This window comes from Lagenorhynchus albirostris, chromosome 12, assembly GCF_949774975.1.
Source record: "Lagenorhynchus albirostris chromosome 12, mLagAlb1.1, whole genome shotgun sequence".
Taxonomy (NCBI): domain Eukaryota; kingdom Metazoa; phylum Chordata; class Mammalia; order Artiodactyla; family Delphinidae; genus Lagenorhynchus; species Lagenorhynchus albirostris.
In genome coordinates, this window is record NC_083106.1 from 25,055,270 (window position 1) to 25,083,255 (window position 27,986).

Sequence of the window (27,986 nt, forward strand, 5' to 3'; positions counted from 1 at the left end):
CGGCCATGGCTCACGGGCCCAGCCGCTCCGCGGCATGTGGGATCCTCCCGGACCGGGGCACGAACCCGTGTGCCCTGCATCGGCAGGCGGACTCTCAACCACTGTGCCACCAGGGAAGCCCAACATGTGCTTTTTAAAGATAGAAAAATCTTCACAAACATAACGTTAAATGAAAGAAATAAGTCACGAAACAGAAAATACAATATAATTTCCCTTAGAGAAAATTCAATTACAGGCAAATGAAGCTGGGGTGTTAGGAGTCAGGATAGCAGTGACCCTTTTGGGGGGCTGTGTGGTTGAGGGGTGCTGAATTGTCCTGGATGCTAGTATTCTAGGAATTCCCTTGGGAAGGTTTATTGACTTTTCATTTTTAAGGAAAACCTGTCTTAACTGCCTTAGGTGGTAGTTAAATGCTTTTGACGTGAAGAGCAGTCCTTAAGCGTTTATTATGATTATAACCTGCCATTTCCCAACAAAAGTCAATTACCCTTTTTTGTTGTTATTGTTGCTGCTGTTCCTGAGACCGTCACATTTCTTTTGAGTTCTTGGTGTTTTCTTGTCATAGAACCAGCGGCTGGAGCCATGGTGAAGTTCATCATAAAATGCTTGCCAAAACAACTTTCTTGCTTACACTTTTTAAGATGTTACAGGAAGAAGGTTATTGACGAGGGCTCCCCAGTTAGCATGTTAATCTGTATAAAAACAGACACTGCTAGAAATGTTTTCACAGGACTTTGATAAGCTCCAAGCAGAGCTTCAGTCAGCTTCTTATAATTTAACAATTTCACACTGATTTTTTTTTTCCCCATATAAATGGTTTCCGAAGAGCACAGACAGTTGAGCAACAAAAGCTCTATCATTTTCAAACTGTTCTTTGAGGTCAGAGCCTAAAGGAAATGAGATTGAGGCTTAAAAAATTTTGTGGGTCAGCAAAACCTTTTGCAGTCCTCATGGCTTAGAGACTAAGGCCTCTGCAAATCATATATATTATGGGTCACACTCAAGGTGATGAACACTTCTCTTGCAAACCGTTGCTTCTGTCCCTAAATGTGACCAATTTTTTTTTTTATGGCTTCAAATCAGTTAAAAAATTTTTTTTAAAGAAATGTATTTTTAAATGTTTCTGCCAGCATTTACACATACTATGGCTTCCTCTCACTTTTTTCCCCTGCAGTGTTCTATCTCTTCGTCGGAAGAGGAAAGACTTTCTACCAGGAGACCTAAAACGCCAACCTCAAGTGACTTCTCTGACTTTAATACTCAAACCAACTGGACCAAATCACTTCCCTTGCCAACACCGGAAGAGAAGATGCGACAGCAGGCCCAAACAGTCCAGGCTGATGTAGTTCCTATTAACATAACTGGTATGCTTTGCTCTGCAGACAGGTTCCAAATGTTCTGGGAGAATGACTATGGCTCTTTGTTTGTTATATGCTCTTAGCATGTCATTTATACATCACAGGTAAATAGCTGTGGTCTGACTTCCTGCTCTTTGTTTAATGAAGGGAATACTAAAACATATATATGTGTGTGCATGTCAAATATATATTGCTTTTAGATTAGAAGACTCTATGTCATCAAAGGTTGATGTCAAAGAACTCAGTGGTCCAGCCATTCAGCTGAAGTGTTTCTTTTAATTGATTTGCCTTCTAAAAATATTTTGGCCATATGGGAATATCTTCCAAATGTGATCTTGGGTAAGAAAAAATTAGGTTTACCTTCTGAAGGGCTATTTTAACTGATTTTTAGAAGTGAAGATATAACACTTTAGTGATATTTCTGAATGATTTGCTTACCTTCTTGTTTTCTCAAGTAGAAAAAGAGAAAAATTACTTGAAATAAAAATATCAAGTGAATTAATAATAACTATAAATATATATATTTTTAAACTTAATAGGGTGGTAAAATTATATCTTGAGCTCCATAATTTGAATTCTATAACCGTCAAATAAAAATCCATTCCTTCTGAATTTAAAAATATCATCTATGATAATTAAAGTGACAACAAGGTACATAAAGTTCAAAGGCAGTATTTCACAAATGTAGAAGAACTGTTAAAAGATATCAAAACTTTTGTACTTTATCACTTCCATAGCCTGCAGAGAAGCTAGGTCAGTGGTCTGGGGAGTGTACAAAATGCCAAATAGACACGTTAAGAGTTAGTAGCTTCAGCCATTAGACTATGTGTTCAAGAGAAATAGTTTACTGATAGTTATATTGATAATCAGTCCATACAAAGCCTGGCTTATAGGGCCAGAACCTAAAAAAAAATCAGGTGACCAATAAGGATAAGATTTCATAAAAAATTAGGATGAAAACCCATAGCACCCTTGCTGTGTTTCTGAGGCAACTGCTCTTGACTACTTAGAAAGCTTTTTGCCATGGCATTGGTGGGACTAAAAACATTTTGTAAGGGACTAAAAACATTCTGTAAGGAACTGAAAACATTTTGATAGTTACTGATGAATTTTTTAAAACCTTAGAGGATGTTTAAAAATTACATTTAAAACTCTATTTTGAATTCCAGAGAAATTTAATAAATAAGTACCTGAATTATTTTAAATTCCATGTGCATTTTTCCATATTTACTATACTTAAGCCTTAAAGGAATAGCATGGCATTTCGTTCCATTTTCTATAAAAATAACATTGATTTTTCTGAGCGTGATTCTCATTTACCTAGATCATATTTTATTTTTATTTTTATTTTATTTTTTTTGCGGTACGCGGGCCTCTCACTGCTGTGGCCCCTCCCATTGCGGAGCACAGGCTCTGGACGCACAGGCCCAGCGGCCATGGCTCACGGGCCCAGCCACTCCGCGGCACGCGGGATCCCCCCGGACCGGGGCACGAACCCGCGTCCCCTGCATCGGCAGGCTGACTGTCAACCACCGCGCCACCAGGGAAGCCCTAGATCATATATTTTAAAGATATTTTTATACGTAGTTACGTTTCAGAACAAAGTACAATGTTTATTGCTCAATGAAATACATGGTGCATATTTTCTACAAGATAATGCATTACATTATTTGATTGATTAAATGCAGCAGAAATGTAATTACATTATATATGATTAAATGCCTCAGAAATAATATTATAAGATAAGATTGTGCTATGAAATGTGACAGTCCTTAATGGAATTAGGGTAAAATGCATTATCGTGAAATTAGGAAATTTAAAACAGAGTAACTAGAGTTTCAGGAATAAAGAATAATTTGCAGTGAAATACATTGTCACAACAGCAGACACTGTCAGTCTCTTTGAACTTAATTCTCTCCTGTGTGACGACTAAGTGGATATGAATTACATAGAGTTTAAAAGGAGGGCTTGAAAATGCCACACAGGAAAGGTGAATGACAATAAACAAATGAGCAGTATGAGTTAGGAAAAAATGCGGTTTAATTCTGAGTGGTTAACGTTTTTGGAAATGTAGAAAGCAAATACCTAATTATATATTTATTGATCCATTTTCTAGATCCGTGTGTTCACATATACACACATATTTCATAAAGAAGTAGTTTTTCTAATATTCTGGTATAAATAAGCATTAAATTTAAAATGTTTACTTTTAGTGGTTGAATTGACATAGGTTATACAACTTCCTGCTCTTTAAACGATATATTTCTAAAGCCCTAGAAGACTTTTGAAATAAAAATGTAGCTTCCTGTAGGGCATTGTCATGTGTTCATTTTTTTGGATGAACATTGACCTTCTATTTGGTTTGCAGTACAGTTCAGCAGAGGGAAGAATGCCAATAAATATATTATTTCAAATCCAGAGAGATGCTCGCCAGGCATAGAGGTAGAACATTAGCACAGTGATCTGCTGGCTTGAAAATCAATTTAATCCCTTTAGTCATAGTCCTGTGGGACTCGTCATGTTCTAAGAGTTGAGAAAAAAATGTTTAAAATAAAATGTACATATGAGTATGTCCCATAGTCGGCCATGTGGGATAACAACTCTTCCACCTGGAAGATAAATAGAGTGGGTAAACATACTTAAGCACTTCTTACAAACTGCCTTTGTACTGATGTTCGAGCTAGCTAAATTGATTTCTAAGTAGTAACCATGACCAACTAATGCCATTTTTCAATGAAAGGGAATAATTAAATTCCTCTCAATTCAGTAGATATTTACTGAATAACTGCTTTGTATCAGGCATTGAGCTGAATGCCACAGGCGATGCTACAGTACATGATTACGGACCCTACCCTCCAGAAATGTATAATCCAGTGGGGGAGACAGTCCTTTTAGGTCACGATTCAAGATGGAGTGTCGGCACCAGTAATGGTGTATGTCTTAGATGTTCATCTTCATGATTTGTTTCTTAATTTCTTTGGAGCTTGGGTGGTTTATCTTTGTTTTGGTTTAGGAAGCAAAACTGGAGACTAAATGCAGCTATCTGTTAATGTTCTGTCCATTCTTAATGGCTTGATCCAAGAAAATATTTTTCCTCTGCTTCAGGGAACTAGTGGACCAGTGAACTCCTGACTTGTCCCTTACAAGCGCCATGTATGCTATTGTACATAGTGACCCATTTATCACAGTGATGGTACCTTCCAGCGTTTCAGGGTCTTCTCTAAGTCATTTCTGTTTTTCTCCATTAGGAACAGAAGTGTGAGCATTTTCAAGTTTGCAAGCGCTTATCTAAGTTTGTTGCTTTGTAGGTGAAATGTGTTTTGATCATTCAGATCTTTTATCCTCTGTTTTGACTAGAACCTTATTGGTTCTATTCACAATTTATTCCCATTAAAATAGAAGATACATTGTTTACAACATACCCACTTTGAATGTGCGTCAATATTGCTAAAAAGAGTGAATAATTTTTATACTTTTCTTAGAACATAAAAGTATGTATTTTGTGTATGTATTTTTTTTAAATCTCTTTGAAAAGAACCATTTAACAAGGTCAATACTATAAAACTTTCTTTAATTAAACTGATAAATTTAAAGCAGACCAATCAATAACTGATACGTTACTATTTTATGGTTTCCCATGATGTGTTAATCACACAGCTTACACGCTAGAAAGAAAAAGAGTCCTGTGGATGTGGCATTCTGGGTTTGGTTTCAACATAACTGAAATGAGTTTAGATCAGCTTTAAAAAGTGATTAAGAAACGGCAAGAAGCAGTTCAGCTTTAACAACATCAGTGCTTCTGGGTCTCATTGTGATAAAAGTACTTTATCATTATAAGGCTTTTTCTTTTCCATTATCATTGTATCTCACACCATAGCAATTACCACAGTCTATCCAAATTATCAGCCTCCTTGATGGAAGAAAAAGCTCTTCATCCAAAATTCTTGATTTGTTTCATCACATAGGACAAGACATTACATTGGTCTCTGGAGAGGACCAGATGAGTCAAAGGTATTCATCGCTGGCACTGCATACACACTGACGTTAAGCGTGATTTCAGTGACCAGAAGACCTTTGTAAAGTACTTCCAAAATGATACGTTTTTTAAAGAACACAAAATCACTTTTCCAGTGTGTTATTCACCAGTTTGTATTTGCCACTCCAGCTCATTTGCAAATGAGCTCAAGGTGCTTCCTTCAGAAGGACACACACATGGAAGTTGGAAAATAGCCTTATGGTGCTAATGTGCTTGCCTTCCTTTTTTGCCCTTCAGCATTCATTCATCATCGTATGACTGGCTAACATCATTATTAATACCTTCTTATCATTTTACAACAAGCTTCTGGAAGAAAGTGCATGGTGTCGCCTTGCTTGAAAATAACCTTGCTTTGCTTGTTCTACTGCTCTACATTAGGGGAGAATTTCGATCGCCAGGCCAGCCTTCGGCGGTCTCTAATTTACACAGACACTCTGGTAAGACGACCGAAGAAAGTCAAAAGGAGAAAGACTATTACAGGAGTCCCTGACAGCATACAGAAGGAGCTAGGTATGGCTCATCAGAACTGTATTCTGTTGCCCCTCATTGCTACTCACCATTACTACGCTAACCTCATCGGTGGTGCTTATGAAATCGATACATTCTGATAGCCTTTTGGTACCCCAAAGGGCCAGCTTCTTTCCTGAACGAAGCACTGGGTACAAATCTTAACATCCCATGCAGATGTTGTATTCAGTTTTGTTGAGAAGGTAAGAGAAGACTATTAATTGGGATGATAGAAATTTAAGTTATGTCATCATCTCTACGTACCTTGAACAGTGGGCATTCCCACAATAAAATTGACTTTCAATTGAGAGCGTAAGTCTTCATGAAACCAAAAACTTATTCTAGGACTTCAAATTATGAATAGAGACTTCATTAGCTGTACCGACAATATCGGTGGCACTTTGTCATCAGAGACAGCAGTATAGCATAATTAGTAAATACCAGTACAGTAGAAAATAGTCACTTATGTGGGCTGGTGCTTTATTGGTACTTCGGTGAAACAATTTCATAGCTTTTTGATTCAGTATTTTTCAACCTTTGATAAAAAAAAAATGAAAAATACTTTCGGCTGGTGGAGAGGGTGATTTACTTCGTTATTCACTCATACATTTTGTTTCTGCTTCTCTTTATATATGCTTTGGATAATCCTTTCCTTCTTTTCTTTCTATATTCACTTCCTCTCCCTGTTTTTTCATGGCCCATCAGGAATGTCTGCCGAGATAGCAGGGCTAAGAGCAGGGGCTCTGGTGCCAGGCTGCTTGGATTTAAATCCTATCTCTGCCAGTTACTTGCTGGGTGGCCTCAAGCTGGTTACTTCACCTCTCTGAGTCTACTTTTTCATTCAAAAAATGTGGCTGGTGATGTTACTAGAACCTACCTCATAGGGTTGTTTGAGGATTTAATGAATTTATACAGATGAAGCACTTGGTGCCTGGTACTACTATAAACATAATAGCTACAATTACAGTTATTGTAGTCAACTAAATACTACCTATCTCGAAACTTGCCTTTTTCTTTTTGGCCAACCTGTGGACTTCTTTCCTTGTAATTACTTCACCTGGTCTTTTTACTTTTATTTGCTATTGAGGGCTATACTCTAGAAACTCCTAATCATTATTTCTGAACTTGCCTATTAGTCTTTTAATCAAAATGAGTTTATCCTAGCAATATTGGTATATGTTATAGCAGTTTGAGGTAGCATTTCAACATCCAGGTGCCACAGACATACTCTTGTGTGTTTTTTCCTAACACCCTTGCCTAAATGCTTTGTATTAGGGAAGGAAGTCTCACTCTTCTGCACCCCGCGTCTTCTCTCTTACTGCCATCCAATTCTACAGCATGTGGTCTCTGCCTTCCAGACTGTAACAGCAATGGGACAAGAGTAGCGATGCTTCTCCTCTGCTCTAGGTAGCTCCAGTAACCCCGATGACATACGGGTGCTCATCTTATCCCATAACACAGGAGTTTAATCACAAACAGAGGCAAGATTGCATCCACAGGATTTATGAAAGTTGCTTCTGGTTCATGCCCTCACATCTGCCTCCTTTAGTGGGCCAGGGCTCCTGTATCCCATTCTTTCAGGCTCTATTTTTCTCTCTCCTTTAGATAACAGCTAACTAACTTGAGAAAAAATAATATGTACTAGTATGTTCAGCAGATATTAATGGGCTAAGTTTTTACAGAACTCAGGTAATATTTATATTTTAACTGATCTTCTAGGAGATGAGCCTTAACCTAAAAAAGTGACTTTAAAGACAGCTCTTTGCAAGATAACAAGGTTGATGTTTCCAGGTAGGCTACATTTTGAGTGGCTTTCCAACCAATATGGGTAGGTTTTGGATGGCTTTGTGCAGAGTATAAGAACAGTTTGGCCTGAATAAAGATAGACATACACATAAGTATTCAATATGAATTATCTATCTATCTATCTGTCCATCCATCTATCTATCTATCTATATTTCCAGAGCCTCAGAGTTAAGAACTTTTATCACTTTTATTACTGAACCAACCAGTATGGAGCCAGTAACTCAGTTGCCTCTTTGACCTTACTGGAAGGATCTGATCAGCTAGGTAAATCATATCTTCTGTAATTTTAATATTTTTAAAATCAATGATAGAGTCTCTAGGGTCTGCATTCATTTCTCTTTTGCCCGTAACATAGGAACACCACTAATCCTAAGGGAAAGACAATAGCTTTCCCTACACCATCTGTGTTGTGAGTGTTACCAGATGTGAGACAGTTGATGTCATTGCACAGTTGATGACATGTCTTGGATCACCGCTGGAGGTCAACTGAGACAGCTGTATCTAAGTTAGAGCTAGTTTTTTTAAAATAAGACAATTAGACAACCACTCCAGGTTTTTTTTTGTTTTTTTGTTTTTTTTTTTTTTGCGGTACGCGGGCCTCTCACTGTTGTGGCCTCTCCCGTTGCAGAGCACAAGCTCCAGACGTGCAGGCTCAGCGGCCATGGCCCACGGGCCCAGCCACTCCCGGACCGGGGCATGAACCTGCATCCCCTGCATCGGCAGGTGGACTCTCAACCACTGCGCCACCAGGGAAGCCCCCACTCTAGTTTTATAGATAGGGTAGTTGGAAGGATTCGTGGGTAGAGTAAGGGAAAGTAACATTTGAATACAGTAACATATAGCAAAAAAATTAGATCTTTTCTTCGTTCATTTGGACAAAGGTTGACCTTGCCCTTTCTTCTAATATTTTGTACTTATAAGGTGTCTGATTGGAAAGCTTTGTGCTACCTAACTAATGATTATCAAAAATAGACACTTCATGTTTTCTTTAAAAATTAGTCTTCCTGGGCTTCCCTGGTGGCGCAGGGGTTGAGAGTCCGCCTGCCGATGCAGGGGACGCGGGTTCGTGCCCCGGTTCAGGAGGATACCACATGCCGCGGAGCGGCTGGGCCCGTGAGCCATGGCCAATGAGCCTGCGCGTCCGGAGCCTGTGCTCCGCAATGGGAGAGGCCACAACAGTGAGAGGCCCGCGTACCGCAAAAAAAAAAAAAAAAAAAAAAAAAGTTAAAAAAAAAAAATTAGTCTTCCTTAGATATAAAGCATAGGGAAGGATGGCTGAGTCAAACAAATTAGATTTTTAAAGGATACGATTTAAAGGATACGATTATCTGAAAGGATACGATTATCTGAAAGAAAGACATTTAATAGGAAAGATGCAACCTGTCCACTAAACACTGCCCAAGTTGTTGGGACTTTGGATTTTTTTTTTTTTTTTTTTTGGCGCTACGCGGGCCTTTCACTGTTGTGGCCCCTCCTGCTGCAGAGCACAGGCTCCGGACGCGCAGGCCCAGCAGCCATGGCTCACCGGCCCAGCCGCTCTGGGGCATGTGGCATCTTCCCGGACCGGGGCACGAACCCGTGTCCCCTGCATCGGCAGGTGGACTCTCAACCACTGCGCCACCAGGGAAGCCCGGGACTTTGGATTTTTAAAATCTAACCAGGGATGCTCCCGGAAGTAGAGTCAATTGTGCTTAATTATATGCATCTTTTACTTCAAAATCTTTAGTGGCCTCGCGAGACCAGTCAATATATAAAGCTTTAAAATCAAGGTATGATATTTTCTGTTTAAAGCATATTTATGGTATATAATGTGTTGCCTTCCGTTTAAATAAAAGGCCGAAATTTCTAACTCTTTCTTTACTCTCATCTTAAACGTGCATAGAATTATATTTGAATGACCGGTTATGAGGTTTCCTCTTTTAGAAGCAGATAAGATTATTTTGTTGGTATATAATGATTGTTTGGCTGCTGAATCATTTGGGTACTCCTGGAACTTACCCCAATGTGGATTCCCCAAGCAGAAAAGGCCTTGTTTAAAGGAATCCCCTCTGAATAATTTTTGCTGGTTTGTACTAAGAACATTACTTTAGACCTGACAATACATTAAACCTTAAGTAAAACTAACTTGTAGATTTCTATCATTTTTGATTACATGTGTTTTTTAAAAATTGGGCAGTCCTTGTAGTATTATATAGTAAGTAAAAGAAAAAATATGTGTAATTATTTTTAAATCAGGTAAATCTCATCAAGATTTTTAGCAGCACCTGAGCCGACTATATTTGTTTGTAGTCCTATTTTTGTAATTTTTGCTGTTTAATGAAGATAGCATTCATCTGTGTCCTGTAATATTGTCACACTTTTTTTGTACTGTGAAAATTTTGGAGGATCTGTCTTGGGAATAGAATTTTGGTGGTCCCTGTGATAAATAATATCAGAGTTGTTTTATATGTATATTTTAGAGGTCTTTAGAAAAGCATTGGGTTTGTTTTGTTTTGTTTTGTTTTTTTGGCGGTACGCGGGCCTCTCACTATTGTGGCCTCTCCTGTTGCGGAGCACAGGCTCCGGACGCGCAGGCTCAGCAGCCATGGCTCACGGGCCCAGCCGCTCCGCGGCATGTGGGATCTTCCCAAACCGGGGCACGAACCCATGTCCCCTGCATCAGCAGGCGGACTCTCAACCACTGCGCCACCAGGGAAGCCCAAAGCATTGTTATTTTAATTAAAAAATAGTATTGAGCTCTAGGTGGTAAAGAAATGGCTGTAGTCCCATTTTCAGAAGCCTAGAATGGTTTCACCTGCAAAATTGTTACCTGAAAGAATCAAGACTTTGTTTATGGCCCTTAAAGACATTTAAAAATCTACCACTGACCTCATGTAAAAACTACTGCAAATTTGAAAGAAAAAGATATTAACATCATAAGGTATGCTGAATGTTTGGAATTGAACTGGTGCAAACTGATACAGAACTACAAGTCAACCCCCCACCTTCTAAAATACTAAACTGCAAAAACTTGCACCTTTTTTCTTTCCTTAAAGTGGGTTTTTCTTCTGTTCCTGCCCTTTTGCCCACTTCCCCTCTTTCTGAGGCAGAACGTCACATGTGCACGTGAGTGTGTGTGTGCAGTAAGTATACTTGGCAGAGGGTAGGAGGAGGAAATAGATCTTCTTTGCCAAAGATACAGGTACAAAAGGGATTCTCCATCATCACAGTGAAGGAAAGAGCTTTATGCTGGGAGCCTTCGTTGCAGGGTAACATCTCCTGTGCATTTGATACAAGACCACTGCTGCCATTTTAGCATTATGCTTTGCTCCTTGGATGAGCTGTGCTGTGCAGTCAGGGACATGTGCTATATGATGGTTAATTGAAGTGGGGTAGGAAGGGAGATCTCAGGAATCCCATCATCACCAGTGTCCCTGTCCAGGTAAACAGGGATGCCAGTTGGTCCTTGTTGGATGATAACAACATAGAAAGAATTATGGTTTTGCTATTATTTTTCAAGATTTAATTTATCCTAAAGATTACTATGCATGGATTGATTTTTTTTCTATTTATACTTTGAGTAAGTTCTTGGCTTCATGATTTTTTTTTTTTTTAAGCTTCTCTTCTTTCCTAGGTAGCTTGAAACCTTTACCTACACTTCAGGATTTTTCTCATCCATTTTCCTCCCTCTCTGTAAACGCTGCCTCGTGCTGCTGCTGCTTCTTTTCTTTTTAAACATACTATTCTTTCTGTTTGGTTGTAAAGCTCCAAGAAATGAATAATCCTAAACTGAGGAAGTGTTCACTGGATCTGTTCCTGCTGCTTTTTCCCCACCAGAACACAACAGATTGCTACTGAATTTTGAATGTCATCAGCAGACAGATGATAATGGCTTAAGATGGATAGAAGAGCGTTGTTATTCACGGATAATGAAATGTTTGAAACACAGATGGGCCTGTAAATCATTTTTCTTTTTCTTAGGATTTCCTTCTGACATAAAAAATTAATGTAATTAACAATGTTTTACACCAATATCCCTCATAAATGGTATCTCTGTAGCCCTATTGTTGAACTGTCTTTGGAAAAGACAGTCACTGCTTGATGGCTGTTCTGTGCAATGACCAGGTGGGTGAAAGGCTACCTTTACGAAAAGGAGGTTATGTGAAAAGTAAACCGTCCAAGAAGCACTCAGCTTTGATCTCAAAGGCAGTACCTGAGAATCCTATATGCAGCACTTAATCTATAGGAGGATTTGAAGTATATATTAAGAGAAGTACCCAAAATTCATAATAAGGATTTTCATTTTAGGGGCTATCAGTAACTGTCAATACTTAAACCTTCTCTTAGGTGCTTACAGGAAAAAAGAAACCAGACCAAATAGAAAAGGTTTTTTTTCTTTTAAGTACAACAGAACAGAGTCAGAAGAGGGTGAGAGATCAAGGTAATGAACTAAGATACTGATTTTTATTTTTAGGTGACAAGCCTCTTTCTGCTTTATCTCCAGCTTTGGGGGGCACTGGCCAAGATGATGTCGGTGGCCACTCAGTGGACACCCCAGACCACTACGCTACGCTTGGAAGGCTCGATGGCTATAGATCTACTGGGCAGCGCTCAGAAACCAGGGATTCCAGCTGTCAGACTGAGGAGGTGAAAATCGTACCACCTTCGATGAGAAGAATCAGGGCGCAGAAGGGGCAAGGCATTGCTGCCCAGATGAGTCACTTCCCAGGCTCCTCTGGGAACATGTCTGTGCTGAGCGACTCTGTGGGTGTCGTGTTCCCTTCTCGTCTCAACAGTGACACTGGTTTCCACAGTCTCCCCCGGTCTGGAGCGAGGACAAACGTTCAGTCCCTGGAGCCACGGCTGGGTGCCCTGCGCCCTGCAGAAGACGCAGACGAAGCTCTCGCCTACCAGAGGGGTCACCTGCAAGTAGACAAAGACTTCGGACATCTAGGAGCTGCCCCAGGGACTGGAACACTTTTGAGGCCCAAATCCCAGGAGTTGGGGTACTTGGAGGGTGAAAACGTAACAAGCCCGGCGTGCGTAGTCTCTCCTCACACGACCTACTCCACCAGTATCATCCCAAATGCCGCACTCTCCTCCTCTTCAGAGGTTATTGTGATTCACACTGCTCAGAGCTTAGGGCAACTGGACAGTAAAATTACCAGTTCGTCTTCATACACAAAGATCAAATCCAGAGACCACTTCCTCTCCAGGCAGAAAGATGGTCATCATTCTCCCCGTGGTAACTGGACTGAGGGGCACCCCACCATTTTTTCACAGGCCTCAGATCCTCATTCGTCCAGTGCAACCACTGTGCTGTCCCTCTGTGATTCTGCGGTCTCTCTAAATACGCCCGCAAATCGGGAGAATGGGTCCCAGGCCATGGCCTATAATTGTAGAAACAACCTGAGCTTCCCGATCCATCCCCAGGATCTGAACAGCAAGAGTGAGTCCAGTCATTCAGGAGGCAGGGGACACGGCGGCAGCGCGGAGCCCTGGGAATACAGTGCCTCGGGTAGTGGGCGTGCGTCCCCACGGAAGCCACATTTGGCAACTCCTGGTTACTCCACTCCTGTAGGTAACATGAGCAGTGGCAGTTTGGACCAGACGTCCAACAAAGATGATGCCAGGGCCGTGTATCCAGAGGACCACGATGGCTACTACACTTCTCTGCGCACCAGCTCTGGACACGGACCTGGGAATGTGTGCAATAGCAGCGATGGCTTTGGGAACCCGAGGCACAGCGTGGTCAATATTTTTGATGGAAGAGCGCGGAAGAACCAAGGGGACCGGTCGAATTGCCAAGACAAAAACCTTTCTCGAAACATCTCTCTGAAGAAAGCGAAGAAGCCTCCCCTGCCACCCTCTCGGACAGACTCTCTGCGCAGGATTCCCAAGAAGAGCGTCCAGTCGAACGGGCAGGTGCTGAACGAGAGCCTGATCGCCTCGCTCCAGCACTCGCTGCAGCTGAAACTCCCGGGCAAGGGCGGCAGCTCGCCCTCCCAGAGCCCGTGCAGTGACTTCGAAGAGCCCTGGCTGCCTCGCTCCCGCAGCCAGAGCACAGTGAGCGCGGGCAGCAGCCTGACCTCCGCCACCACCCCCAACGTCTACGCCCTGGCCGGGGTCACACCGGCACAGAGCGACACGAGCAGCGTCAAGTCCGAGTACACAGACCCGTGGGGTTACTACATTGACTACACGGGCGTGCAGGAGGACCCGGGGAACACGGGCGGGGCGGGTCCAGCTGGCAGCGCAGCATCGCCCGGAAACGGGCCAGGCCGCGATCTCCCGGACGGGTCCAGGGCCGCGGTAGCCCCGGTGCCCGATGGCGCAGTCAAACCAAAGACCACATCGCCGGAGAAGTCACACAGGGTCACTTCTCCATCCAGTGGGTATTCCAGCCAGTCGAACACACCCACGACTCTCACCCCTGTGCCTGTGTTTTTAAAGTCAGTGTCACCAGCCAATGGGAGGGGGAAGCCCAAGCCCAAGGTGCCAGAAAGGAAGTCCTCTCTGGTGTCTTCAGTATCCATTTCCTCCTCGTCCACGTCTCTTTCCTCCAGCACGTCTACGGAAGGAAGCGGAACCATGAAGAGGCTAGATTCGGTGCTGGCCGCTCCCCTTGCTGCGCCTCCTCTGCCCTCTCTCCCATCTCCCTGTCCCAGGGACAAGTCTCCTTTCCTCCCTCCTCCCCCTCCACCGGCAGATTTCCCCGAGGGCTCGCCTCTGCCGGACTCTCCCCTCTTCCCCACTCCACCGCCAGAAGTTCTCACGCCCTTCTGTCCCCCCACCAACGCCTTCTTTCCTCCGACACCTACAGCCCTCAGCCCCCGTCTTCTGCACTCATCTGCCTCCCTGCCACCTCCACCACCTGCCTTCCCCCCCTCGGTGCCCCCGCCTGCCCCACCGCTTGACCCCAAATTGATGAAAGATGCCAGGCCTTCTTCCAAAAAAGCTGGCCAGCCAGAGCCCTCCCGGGAGGCCTGCAGGCAGCCTTCCACCAAGGAGGAGGGCGGTAGACCCCCCATGCCCCTGATCACCACGGAGGCGTTGCAGATGGTGCAGTTGCGGCCGGTGAGGAAGAACTCAGGAACCGAGGTAGCACAGTTACGTGAACATGCATCTCAGGAAAAACGAACTCCGGTTGTTCCCCAGTATCATGTAAAGCCATCTGCTCTGCTGAAATCCCGAAATAGCATAAATGAAATGGAGAGTGAAAGCCAGCCTGCCTCCGCCACAAGCTCGCTCCCGACTCCTGCCAAGAGTTCGACTCAGGGTCACCAAGACAGTGTAGCCGAGCGTGGCCTCCCGAGCCGCAGCCCGGGCCGTGCCGGGGAGGCAGAGGCCGGACCCGGGACCGCCCCGCCCCATGAACCCCCCAGCCCGTCGCCCAGCAGGAAGCCTCCCCCTGTTTCCAAGAAGCCCAAACTGTTCCTGGTGGTGCCACCTCCGCAGAGAGATTTCACGGCGGAGCCCGCAGAGAACGTGAGCAAACCGTCGCCCAGCCCCACGAGAGGAGAGGCACGAGAGAAGTGTGCAGCCGGGGCTGGTTCCGATGAGACCGACTCTGGCAGCTCAGTTCTTGCGGGAGGAGCTTCAAGATCTGAGTCCCCGGGCAGAGTGGAAGCCAATGTCCCCATGGTGCAGCCCGATGCCTCGCCAGCCCCCTCGCGGGAGGAGCCGGGCGCCGAGCGCTGTGCGGACGCCGGGGACAACGTGGAGAGCTGTTTGTCTCTGCAGGACCCAGGGCGTGAGTCTGGTTTTCTCTTGTTCCCCTCTGACCATATGCAGCTGAGACGAACAGGGCTGCTGCACGTTCACGTTCAAGCCAGCAGTATGTGGACTCCCTGCGCTGCCTCGTACTTAGGTTACCAACTTGGCATTTCTCTGGAAAAAAAAAAAATTTTTTTTTTTTAACCTAGATCTAAGGGTAGAGCTTACAGAAGCGCAGAAAATAGAGGGGGTGGAGTGGTCGGCAGCAGGCTGGGTATTAAATAGCAGTGAGTAATTCCCTGGAGAGCTGCAAAGAAATGTTCTAACAAAATTTAAGGGAGATTCAGTCAGTTTATCTAGACTTTAACAGAAAAGCCTGAGCTGTGACTGTCATGCTTGTGTCATTTTCCCCATCTTTGTAAAATATCAAACTACAGGCCCTGCTGCCTCTCCCTGTGATTCTCCCGTTGTCAGAATGGTAGGGAAGTATATTTGGGAGCTTGGCTAAGGACTGAAATTCAAGTCATTTGTGCATCTTGTGTCTGCCTGCTTGTTTCTCCACAGCTGGGGTACCGGAGGCTGACACAGCCGGTTCTTCCTCAGAGGCCTGTGACTTCTGTAAGGAAGATGGGAGTGATGAGGTGATGACCCCCAGTAGACCCCGGACCACGGAAGACCTTTTTGCAGCTATTCACAGGTATCCAAAACTCCTTCCTCTTTTTTGCACCTACTTTATGGGTCCCCCTTTCCAAATCGTTTCTCGATGTATTTTTCTTTCTTGAGGTTTCTGCTGTCACCCAGTTAGGCTTCATTAACCTGATTATTGATTTCTTAGTTTGTGTCTATATTTTTATTTGCCTTGACTCCAATTTCTGTTTTACTTAGTTCCACTGATTTTTATGATCATATGGGGGACAGAGGCTCAACGTGATGATGCCATTTGGTTGGCCCTTCTCTTACTACCAAGAAATGCAGTGTCGCTGTATTTGATTGCATATTTACAGGAGTTGGGTTAGAGTAGCCAGTGGTCCAGTCCAGGATGAGGGATGTTGTGTTCTAATGGACTTAAGATGCACAGACTAGCCGTACGGGACTTCTTCTTTCCTAACAGTGTTTGGTTTTATTGCTGTTATTATTTTCATTTTACAGAAAAACTACGATTTTATAGTGTAATATCTTTGGCTACTTAAATGTTTCAGTAAAAGTGCATCTTTTTTAAGCAGGAGCAAAAGGAATTAAACTTGCTTGTTACTATATACTGCTAGTGCCATCTACTGGCATAAGAAGTTATCGGGTTTAAAAAAAAAGTAGAGTAAAATTTTCAGAATAACTGCCTGAACTGTTGTACTCTTTACATGTGATCACCTTGAAGAGTGAATATGACTTAGCACTAAAGTTTTATTTACTACCTCATTTTTCTGGCCATAAACAGTTGAGTACTCCCACAACGGTTTCATTGTAAAAATGGATATGATTGTGTTCGTGCAAGGACTTTAAACTATATGCTGTATAAACCCTTTACTTCCTTCTAAAATTCTTTACCATAGTATTTTCAGATAACTCTTATGAATGCCCCTGTGCTGCCAAGGTCCCTGAATCAAGGTCCCTTTTTTTCCTCCTGAAACTAAACATCCTGTAAAATCATTTGATTCTCTGTGTAAGTAACCTGTGTCAGCAGTGCTTTCCCAATTCTTGGAATCTAACTGAAAAGACTGTTATTGCATGAGATGGAAAGCAGAGGCTGTGCAGTCCCTACCTGCGATTCCTCGTGCAACATGTAAACATCTAACTTAGGGGGGAAAAAGCCAAGCTGATGAATTAAGGTGTTTGTCAAGAATTATGTTCTTTAACTCTTGACTCCACTACTGGTATAATGTCCCAATATACCCTAAAGACTGCCTCTTTAACATTGTCTGACCGCTCTCTGTGCTCTCATTAGAAATAAAAAGGTAGCTAGTGATCACATTATTCCTCCAAATAGGGAAATAAAAATTCCACATCCTTTGAAAGCAACTTCAGTGACATGTCTAGAGGTTTACGCTGATGTTTCTAACTCGAGTCATGCTGGACACCTAACGAGCTCTCAATGACTGTGTAACTGTCAGGAAATTCTTCCAAGGCTCAACTTCTCCTGTTCGGTATGGGATGCATTGGGTTGGTAAATATGCAGGCATATATATTTAAAACAGCATCCACAGAGAAGATGTGTTGCCTGGTTGCTCTGTGCACTAAATACTTGGTCTCAGAGAGAACCCCAACTGTTGTGGGGCCACATTACTACACACTTTTCCTAACAAGATACCAAGGATCTCCTCTGTATTTTATTGTGGCAACCTTCTTAAGGCATTAAAAGACTGTGGTTTCTCCTACCAACAAGTTACATCTGCTGCAGATGCAGAAATTGGCCAGTCTGTATTGTTCCGTGTACACGACAGAAGGAAAGACTGAGTAGGGTATGGATTACAGAGTGAGAGTAAGGATGCAGGCTAATTTTTAGTAGATGGATGGATGGATGGATGGATAGATAGACAGACAGATAGATAGATGCAGGCTAATTTTTAGTAGATGGATGGATGGATAGATAGATAGATGATAGATAGATAGATAGATAGATAGTTAGATGCAGGCTAATTTTTAGTAGATGGAGTTATAGGTATAGATAATATATTAGCAGACATAATAGGAAGCCATCTAAAGTCTGTGATTTTTAGGGCTTTATTTTATATCCTTCAGTACCTAAGCTAATAATTTAAATTAAAGAGTATCTAAATAAACACAGCTTTCACATTTTATAATGCAAATTAATTCACTTCAGATTTAAAGCCAGATGGAAAATGTAGAACACCAGTTGAGGTGTGAAGTTTTTATCCTCATTGAAGTAATTTAAAATTTTTTTTGAAGTAATTAGTTTTTAAGCCAGTGTTAATTGTTCAAGCGTTTTTTTATAGCCATTTTCCTTAGAAATACACACACACGTATTTATAGTCTGTGTGTATATATATACATACATATATGCAGAGAATTCATATATTTAGTTTTAATTCTCATCTTAGTAGGCAGTTACTCTTGAAAAACAACAATACTTTTATAAATTCCCATCTTCATTCTAAATCTACAGTTAAAGGTTGTGGCTTTGATCAAGCATAGCTATGGCTCGTTATGTGGATCTCAGCACGCCTTCTCCATGTAAAAGCCAAACAGAAAAGCCACATTTAAAAGCCACAACCCAATACCTACAAGAATCAGATGAGCAGAGATGTCTTTGGGAAGCAAACAGTATAAATTGTGAGGTCATGTGCTCTACTGGAAAGGTACTCCATCAGGTCTTACTTCTTGTATTAAGCTGTATGACTTCACTCTCTAGACCTCGATGACCTTCTCTGGTCAGACCAAACCACCTAAATGTTTTCCAGTTCTGAAATTCTGAGGTGTTATTGTTTCTGTGGTTTTCGTCAGTGGGTCAGCAACTTAACTCCAGAGCAACGCTCTTGTTGACAGCGGAACAGAACTGTTGAACCAAAGTATCATAGGCCAGTCTCTGCTGTCCTAAAGGGGCTGGTGCTATGTCAGCCCTGGCCACCCCCTTCAGCCTCTTAATTGGGTTTTTACCACTTCCTGTCTTCCATTTTAGTGGCTTCTTTTTGGCCAGAGCACAGAGAGGACCCTGGGAGCACCAAGCCCAGGGCAGCCATCACGGGCCCATCCTCCCCTGTGCCTCGATGTGCAGGACAGGTTAAAAACAGCACTGAAGCCTGAGCTGAGAGCAGGAAGGAAGAATTATGTTTCCCTAAATGACACTGAAAGTCTTGTTAGGCACCTACTCTATGCCTGACACTTTATGGCTATGACTGCATTTATCTTTATTGATAAACTCTGAACTGTCTACTGTTATTCCTCTTTTCCAGACAGGAACCAGGATGAGAAAGTTTAACATGCCCCAGTTTACAGAGCAAGGAAGCTTTAGCAGTGGGTGTACCCAGGTCTGTGTGACTCCAGAGGTCCTTCATCCCACTGAATCCTCACAAACCTGTGAGGTTGTTATCATCATCCACATTTTACAAGTCTGGAAAACTTGTAAATAGATGAGTAACTGGTCCAGGGTCACACAGCTAGAAGTTGCTCAGATTCAACTCTTAATCTCTATGTTCGGACAGCATCCTCTCAACCTTTGCCTGTTGCATGTTCTAGAATTTTATAGCAGAAAAAGAGGTATAACCACATCTTTAGTAAATATATCAAGTTTCCTTATAGCCAGTCCACCTGCACTTAGCTGAGAGATTCCTCCCACACTGAGTTGTTGGTATGAAGAGACCTGCAAGGGGCCACTTGGTACATCTGCTTTATTTTCTCTAATGCATTCTCAGTAGAAGACACATTAGCCAGGAGTTTCTTAGAGACTGGTTATAAGAAATTCCCCCAGGACAGTTTTACTTTTCCTGAAGGCCCCTCCTCTTTCACATGCTACCCACATCCCTCACGTTTGCTTGCTCGGCTAGTGGTTCTCTGCAGTCAGGCAACAGGATCTGATGTGGAAGGTTCACTCTTATTTTCCAGAAAATTGGATTTCTAGGAGTTGACGAATGGTCCAGTAAGAGCCAAGGAGAGCTGGTTTTATGCCAAACTCTAGAATGATGGAGAGTGTAAAGTTGCAGAGTTGTTCTAGAACCTGAGGTGGGGGCCTGTCTCAGTATGTAGGACATTCTAGGAGCTGGCTTATCTATTAGGCCAGTGGTCCCCAACCTTTTTGGCACCAGGGACCAGTTTCGTGGAAGACAGTTTTTCCACGGGGTGGGGTGGGGGGGGGAGGATGGCTCAGGTGGTAATGAGAGCAATGGGGAGCAACAGATGAAGCTTCGCTCGCTCGCTCGCCCGCCGCTCACCTCCTGCTGTGCGGCCCGCTTCCTAACAGGCCCCGCTACCCCGCGGCCCGGGGGTGGAGACCCTGTATTAGGCCGTTCGAGTGCCAGCACCATGAAATTCACTCAGCCTCAGCCCCATACAGAAGAGTTAAGTAAGAAATGGCAGTGATTAAAAACGTTGGGAATGGTCCTATCCAAAGTAAGATAATATGATGTTTGAGATTTGTGTCAGAGTAATCCAGTGAGGGTAGAAATGAAAACAGGGTGGCCATAAGTTAATAATTATCGCAGCTGGGGCATGGGCACACATAGTAATACAATGAACTATTCTTTGTGCCTGGGTGTTTGGTACTTTCCATAGTGAAAATAATAGATGGTGACCTTAACGTGCGGTGAGAGAAGCAGGGTGGATGTGGTGGGCATCCAGTGGCCCCCCGGGAATTAACCTTCATCTTAACGTTCTGAAATCTCAGGTCTAAGAGGAAAGTCCTTGGCCGTAAAGATTCCGATGATGATCACTCCCGAAACCATTCTCCCTCCCCGCCAGTGACACCCACTGGTGCTGCCCCCAGCCTGGCCTCCCAGAAGCAAGTGGGATCGATTCAGAGAAGCATCCGGAAGACCAGCACCAGCAGTGACAACTTCAAAGCTCTGCTGCTGAAAAAAGGGAGTCGGTCGGACACCAGTGCCCGCATGTCCGCAGCCGAGATGCTCAAGAACACAGACCCCAGATTCCAGAGGTCAAAGTCGGAGCCTTCGCCAGACACCCCGGAGAGCCCATCAAGCTGCTCCCCGAGCAAGAACAGAAGGGCCCAGGAGGAGTGGGCCAAGAACGAAGGCTCGATGCCGCGGAGTCTGTCCTTTTCTGGCCCCAGGTACGGCCGCAGCCGAACTCCGCCTTCCGCCGCCAGCAGCCGGTACAGCGTGCGGAACCGGATCCAGAGCAGCCCCATGACCGTCATCTCAGAGGGCGAAGGGGAGGCCACGGAGCCCGTAGACAGCAGGGCTCTCCGGCCCCTGGGCGCTCTGAGGGGACGTTCGCTGGAAGCACTGGTGGGGGACGGAGTGGGTGAGGGCAGCCTGCTCTGTGCAGGGCAGCCCGCTGCCTCGCGGGGGGCGCAGGCTCCTGGCCCCACGGAGGGGCGGCCGAGCGCAGAGGGCACGGATCCATCAGAAGAGCGTGGAGGTCCCCAGAGGGAAGAGAGCTAAGGGCAAGAACCTCCCAGGTGACATGGGGAGATGGGCAGCACAGCGCTCTGGGAAGCCTGACAGGTACCCTTCCCTGCCTTGTCCACGGATCCCGCTCAGCATCTGTGCTGTGGGCCCGGCACGGCCGGCCCCGCAGCAGAAAGGGAGGGCTATTTAGGACTCACTTGGCACTTGCCCTGTGGCTTAAAAGCAAGTAGAAGCTTAACTTCTAAAAGTGCTTCCTGGGGAAGATTTTTTTTTTTTCCTCTAAATGCTGGGTGTGTGTGCAGGGATGTGTATGTGTGTGCATTTGGAACACTTTTTATGTTAAAAAAAAAATACAGCATGTACAGAAATAGGAGAGACAGCGTTAAGCTAGGTAGAGTAATGGAGCCTTCTGAGCGAGGTGGTAACTGCTTTAAAAGTGTTACGTTTATGGAAATTAATGAGTTCCAGAAGGGAGAGGACCATTACTTCTGAGAAAGAGGGGGTAGATTTGCTGGTTCTGAGCGCACAGAATGGGTGGGGATGTGCACAGGTGTGCTTTCAAGGGGGGCCATGTAGTGGTTACCCCAAAAGTTGGTAAGGGGCTAAGTGACTCATTGGTTCAGGTACTTTTTTCTGGGGAAAAAAGGCTTTGTTTCTTTTTTGTAAAAATGACAGATACGTGGACATGGCAACGCTGTAACTCGGAGTCTGCTGCTGTGCAGCCACAGACACACAACTTCTAGCCTGGTTTGTAGAAATGTAGGTAATTTTTTAATGACTTTCCTCCTTGAGCAGCAGCTGAGACCTCCTTGGAGAGCTGAAATGACAGTGGCACATACAGAGAGGGTAACAGAGATGAGAAAGGGGAGAGGAGTAAGTGATACACTGCTGGAATTTGTTTCCTGCTTATTAAATGAAATTATTTTTCAGAATTAAATTTTAAAACTTGCACTACAGAACTGTGGGTGGAGCCTTTCCTTTTACAACTTTTTTTTTTTTAAACCAGAGTTGAAACTTCCAGTTGGCGATTTCTTATCACTTGAAACGTCAACATCTGCTAACTTTTGGATATCCTTTTGGTTACACCAAAGAAAACGTTAGTGCTATTTTTCCTTGAACTGCCTGCCGTATCGTGTCCTCACTTAGAAAGGTTTATCAAAATCTATTCTATATTATCTTACTTCGAAGAAAATGCTGAAGAGCTCTTTTTGGTCAAATAAACTGATAAAAATTGGCAGGCCTTGGCTCTTAATTAGCCCTGGGAAATGAATTTTTAGATTAAAAAGATTTTTTGCATCATTTGGTTTGTGTGTTTTTATATTTTTTACAAATAGTTGAATTCACTAATTACCTTCTAATCTTCTCTGGTTAGAATTTTAACACTTTTAGACATGGAAGAAAAGTGTGTAAAGTATTTATTTTTATGTGATATTCTTGTGACCACTTCCAACTGCCATGTACATAGACTCCTTTATTTGTTGGTTAAATAAAATCAGTCTTGTCTTCATCAGAAGGACTTAAGATGAGAGGACTGAGATTATTAGCCTAAATACAGTGCAGCTGCCAATTTTCATCTTTTTTGGTATGAAAGTATCATCTAAAAGTTGGACTGCACAGGCCCAACCATCACAAGGTTTATACAGTAAAACATTAGGTACCCATTTTAGACACGGCTTTGAGACAAAAACAAACCTAAAGAATTGAGACTCCTTCCCTCCTCTGAAGAAAACAAAACACGTCTTTTCACACAACCAGAAATCAAGACCTGACATTTGGCCAAGAGCAAAAGGACTTTCTACCACTTGGAGCAAAGCGTCTGCTACATTGGGCGCAAGAATCTTTTCTCCTAAATTTTAGAAAAGTGGCATTGGCTTTGGAATATGAAATCTTTTCGTAGCTACCTAAAAAGGATGAAAATGTACGTGGATATCAGAAAACAAATTTAATATATAAATCATTTATGTTGAAGGTAAGATAAGCACCCTCAAAACTAATTATAAAGCTTTTTTTAAAATCCCCATTTTTAAAGGAAAAATATATTAAGTTTTTAAATTTGCTTTGAATAAAACAATTGTAAAGCAAACATTTGAACCTTTTTTGTTCTTGCTGTTTGTACGTGCATCTTTGAATGGTGAGCTAGGTCTTCTGGTTACAGAACTGCTGAGTGCTTCACTGGATACGAACAGAACGGCAGTGATGACCAGAAGGTGCCTGTGGGAAGTGGGGACCCAACAGAGAGGAAATAGACCATCACAGACACTGTGGGTGGTGCCGTCCAAAAGGACCTAGGGAAAAGCAACTCTAAGAGGTGTCCTATGGACTTTTGAATAAAATCCCAGTAAGGTATCGACTGAGAGTTCAGGTGATGTGACGTGTAGAGAGATGCGAGAACCTCTCACAGCATGGTTGAAATATAGGGAGACAAGGATCTAGACTTACCCCGGCAACGCACGGCACCTTCAGCTTTGCTACTTTGTGGGGCTCGATACTGTTAATGCCCCATATGTACTTAAAAACTCAATGAGGACAGACTTATTGACTCTTCCCTATACCCCGAGACTTTAAAGCCCCAGGGCTAAGCTATTTCCACCTTGTTTTTCTAAGAGTTGGGAGAGAAACAAATGACCATTTGGTCTGTTGGTTGGAAGCAGCCTCAACTTTCATCTGATTTCTGCCCTCCTATTTCTGAAAAATGTTGATTGAAACCATTGCTTCTCCTGTGGGGATGAGAGCGTATTTGGGGAATCACAAGGACAAGGAAAGAAAAGGAGACATTTCTGTTTCTCGATCTTATTTCCCATCCACCAACACCACGCCCAGCTCTGGGGTGGGTGTCCCAGGAGGACAGGGGAAATACAGGATTAGTTTTCTGCATGAATGTGTTTTCAGCACATAAATTGAATTTGAACAATTGTTCATATTGCTGGGGTGCCGTCATGAAATGGGTACAATAGGATGATTTCGCAGACATTAGGATATTGTTGGGCGGGTAGGGGGAAGGAGGGTCTTTCGAATAAAACATGGACCCGATTCTTGAGGTTCTGTAATAAGCTATTCAGTTACTATAACATAGTTTCTTTCAGTGAGCTGCCCTAAACTGCCTTCCACACAGGCCAGCCTTCAATCACAGAACAAGAACTAGAGCAACCTTGTAGTCACTTGTTCAGCATTGAAAAAAAAAAAAGCTTTTTATTAAATACTTCTCATGTGCTAGGTAAGGAAGAGAGAGTTCTAAGAAAAATGTGGATGAGAGATCATTAAGGTGCTTCCAACCTGGTGAAGAAGACACACAGTGAACTGTCAGAGTAGACGAAAAGGAAGAACCCTGGGCAGACGTTGCTGCGCGTCCTCCCGCACCGTGTGAGTTCCCCTTTACCCACAGAACACCTGATCAGTCAGCCAGTGCGATGGGGAACTCTGGGGAAAAGATCACTTACCTAAGGAGTCCTGTGGTGGACAGAAACAGCTAGGTCCTTTACCACTGTCTCACGTGGTCTTCGGCAAGAGACTAGCCATGCACCAAGTAACATACTAGTACCGCCCACCCCACCAGCTCCCACAGTCCAACGGGCCATGTGGCACGGTTTTGGCCAGTGAGACTGGCAACAGTCTAGGAGTTGCCAAGAGAGTTGCTTTCCTTATGTAGGTGCCATCCCCTTCCTCCTTTTATCCCTAGAGTGGGTGGGAGGCTGGAGGAGGAACAGTACTCTCGAAACCTTTGAGGCACCAATAAGGACGGAAGAAGCCACATGTTGTGGAAAGCGGAGGAGAAAGGAGCCTGGTCCATTGATGACAGCCAGAGTCACTGCACCAGCCTCAGGCTGTCTACCTCCAGACCCACTGGGTAAGTCATTTGTCACCTGCTTTGCAGTTGAGTGGTACTGTTCTCAGAGGAAGATAAGAGAGGGATTGGCTATGGTGAACCTGAGCTAAGAGTGTACGAATGAGGAGGATTTTGCCGGACAGGGGAAGCTGGCAAACGAAAGACACTCCAAACAGAGGGGATAGCATGAGCAGAGGCACAGAAGCAAAGTGTTTAGAGGAAACCAAGGAGCTAAAATAGGAAGTCTCTAGAAAAACGAAGTGGGACATGAGACTGGAAAGGTCATCTCAGGCAAGAATGTAGAGGGCCTGGGATGTCATCCCAGGTAATTTGGGTTATGTTTGTAGTACTGGGAAACAATGAAGGTTTTTAAGAAGGGGAATGATGTGACCTGCCTGGGGTCTTAGCCTTTTCTCAAGCTACTCTCTCCCTTGGTAACTGCATCTAATCCCATAGCGTTACATTAATGTAATATATACCCCTCACTCCTGAGTGTCTCCGGTCCTGACTTCGTCAGTATATCAGTTGCCTACTCAGAATCTGCATTTAGAGGTGTTTTAAACGTAAATATATCCAAGCCTTTATCAGTGGGCGTTACCACTCACACAGTGGCTCAGGCCCCAAGTCTAGGCTCATCCTTATGGCCTCTCTTTTCACCCCACATCTAAACCAGAAGCAAGTCATGTCAACCATATTGCCAAAATATATCACAAATCCAATCACTTCTCACCAGTTCCACTGCCACCTCTCAGGTCTAAACTATTATCTCAGACTACTGCAGAAGCCTCCCAACTGGTTTTCTTCCCTTTATCATGCATCTTCAACCACCCTCAATTCACCCTACAAAATTGCTTTTAAAAACAATTCAAGCACTCCCCTGCTTGAAACGTTCCAAAGACTAGATGTTACAACTGGAATAGGCTTCTAACTTCTAGCTGTGGCCTGCAAGGCCTTTAAGATCTGCCACTATTCCCCTCACTCAAAAGGTTCGCCTCATTCTTCTTTCTGTGCCCTGATAGATGCTACTTCTGGACTTAGAGACTTTATTCTAACTATTGAAAAGAAAGGTGCCTGTATTTCTATGCTGGTTTAGGTTCCTTAGGAAGTAGACGCTGTAACACATTTGAAAGGAAAAGGGAGGAAAGAGAATGGGGCGGGCAGAGCTAACACCCTGCAGTACTACTCAGTCAGCTAGGTCCTTTATCAGTGTCCTGCTTGGTCTTTTGCAAGAGGCCACCCTGAGAAGAGTGTGCCCTCAATTTCCACAGCTTAGTGAAATCACTGACCACTTATCCTGCCTGCCTTGAGAAATAGCATGGCCTCAGCTTGAAAGCTAAGGTGGACCTTTTGAAGCCAAGAGTTGGAGGCTGTCAACCGTGCACACTTCTTGCAGCTGGATGGCAAGTCTTTTCTTGAGGGGGGATATATAATAGCACATCTCCATGCCTGCCACACTCCACCACTTGCACTGTTTGGATCCAGTTCCGCATAAGCGTGTGGAGAGCAGCTCCTCCAGGGCTCTGGTGGACCTCTCTTCCTGAGGAGAGATTTTAAAAGAATTTGATAGGACCAACTATAGAACCTTCCAGCAAATAGTCTCCAGGACACAAGTGGCACTTATCATCCCCCACCTCCACTCTAAATTCCTTTCACCCTCAACTATCACCTCTGTGGGGCTTGGGGCTTTTCCGATGGTGTGAACCAAGCCCTCATTCCAGAGTGTTCTGAAATCCTGGGAGCCAGGGTGGCTGTACTTGCCTGTGGATAGACAATTGGGGAAGGAGTACAAAGGGTCCCCCAAGTGGGCCCTCTAGTTCCCCACCTCATGCAACTGTAGGCTTGCCTACAGTTCAGGGTCAGTTGCCCCTGGCAAGGTGGTGACTCTTCTTGCCTGCCGGTCCCTGGATACAAAAAGACCAGAGAGCCCAGCTGGCAGCAGTAGGTTGAAGTTCAATGGAACCCTTGCTGTGTTGCCAATGGGGAGTGTACACCTCTGAGAACAAGGACCTCTGGCTCTGCAGAGTTGTGGGGTGGAAAGTCCTACATCCCTAGTGGTTCATTGGGAGTGACTGATGATAAGTGAGGTCACTCCTCCTTCTACCCCTTGGTTCCCAGATGCACGTGTCCTTCCTATTATAGACACAGCAGCATACAGGTTCTCTGATCTAGTAAGTGTACTGTGTTTGGGAGATGGCGCCCCATCTTGGCAGGGTATTGCCTCCAGCCAGGCACTAAAACAAGTCATTCCAATATGCTATCAGGCCAGCAGCTTCTAGGTGGTGCAGTGTGTCAGAGAACCAGTGGATCCTGCGGCCATGAGCTAACTCTCCCTGATTGGATGTTATGATGTGTAGATCACACGTTCTGTAAATCCACGCCAGCGGATCAGAGACTTTGTAAGTTTCTAGACTGTGGTGCTGGGCAAGGCCCTGTGAGCAGGAAAGAAAGCTGCATACCCAGAATAGGTGTTAACCCTGGTGCCAATGAATTGCTGGCCTGCCAGGAACGAATGAGTCTAATATACTCAACTTGGTATCAAATGACAAGTCAGGCTTCCGACAGCCTTACCAGGGTCTCAGCATTGGTACGTATTGCTGGCAGGTTAGACATTCAGATTCAGCAGTATCTAGGTTGGCCTTGGTAAGTGGGAGTCTGTATTTTTGGGGGGTCCATGCATAGCCTCCATCTTTGCCACCACGGCCACTATATTTGTGTGCCCATTGTAC

At 44.0% G+C, this 27,986-nt stretch overlaps 1 protein-coding gene across 9 annotated transcripts in view; it reads left to right on the forward strand.

Annotated features, from left to right (window-relative positions):
- NHSL1 (NHS like 1) overlaps positions 1–27,986 on the forward strand; it is a 340,732-nt gene that overhangs the window by 215,879 nt on the left and 96,867 nt on the right. For 5 of the 9 annotated variants that reach the window (XR_009543767.1, XR_009543766.1, XR_009543768.1 and 2 more), the window contains exons 4-6: positions 1,175–1,364; positions 12,191–15,439; positions 15,967–16,099. Coding sequence is in view for 5 of the 9 variants with exons in the window: in XM_060167495.1 (XP_060023478.1) it covers positions 1,175–1,364; positions 12,191–15,439; positions 15,967–16,099 (3,572 nt within the window). In the remaining 4 variants the exon portion in view is untranslated. Of the gene's footprint in view, positions 1–1,174; positions 1,365–12,190; positions 15,440–15,966; positions 16,100–16,287; positions 16,406–20,734; positions 23,462–27,986 lie in introns of those variants that run through there. The other 4 variants (XM_060167491.1, XM_060167493.1, XM_060167492.1 and 1 more) reach the window with 2 other exon arrangements.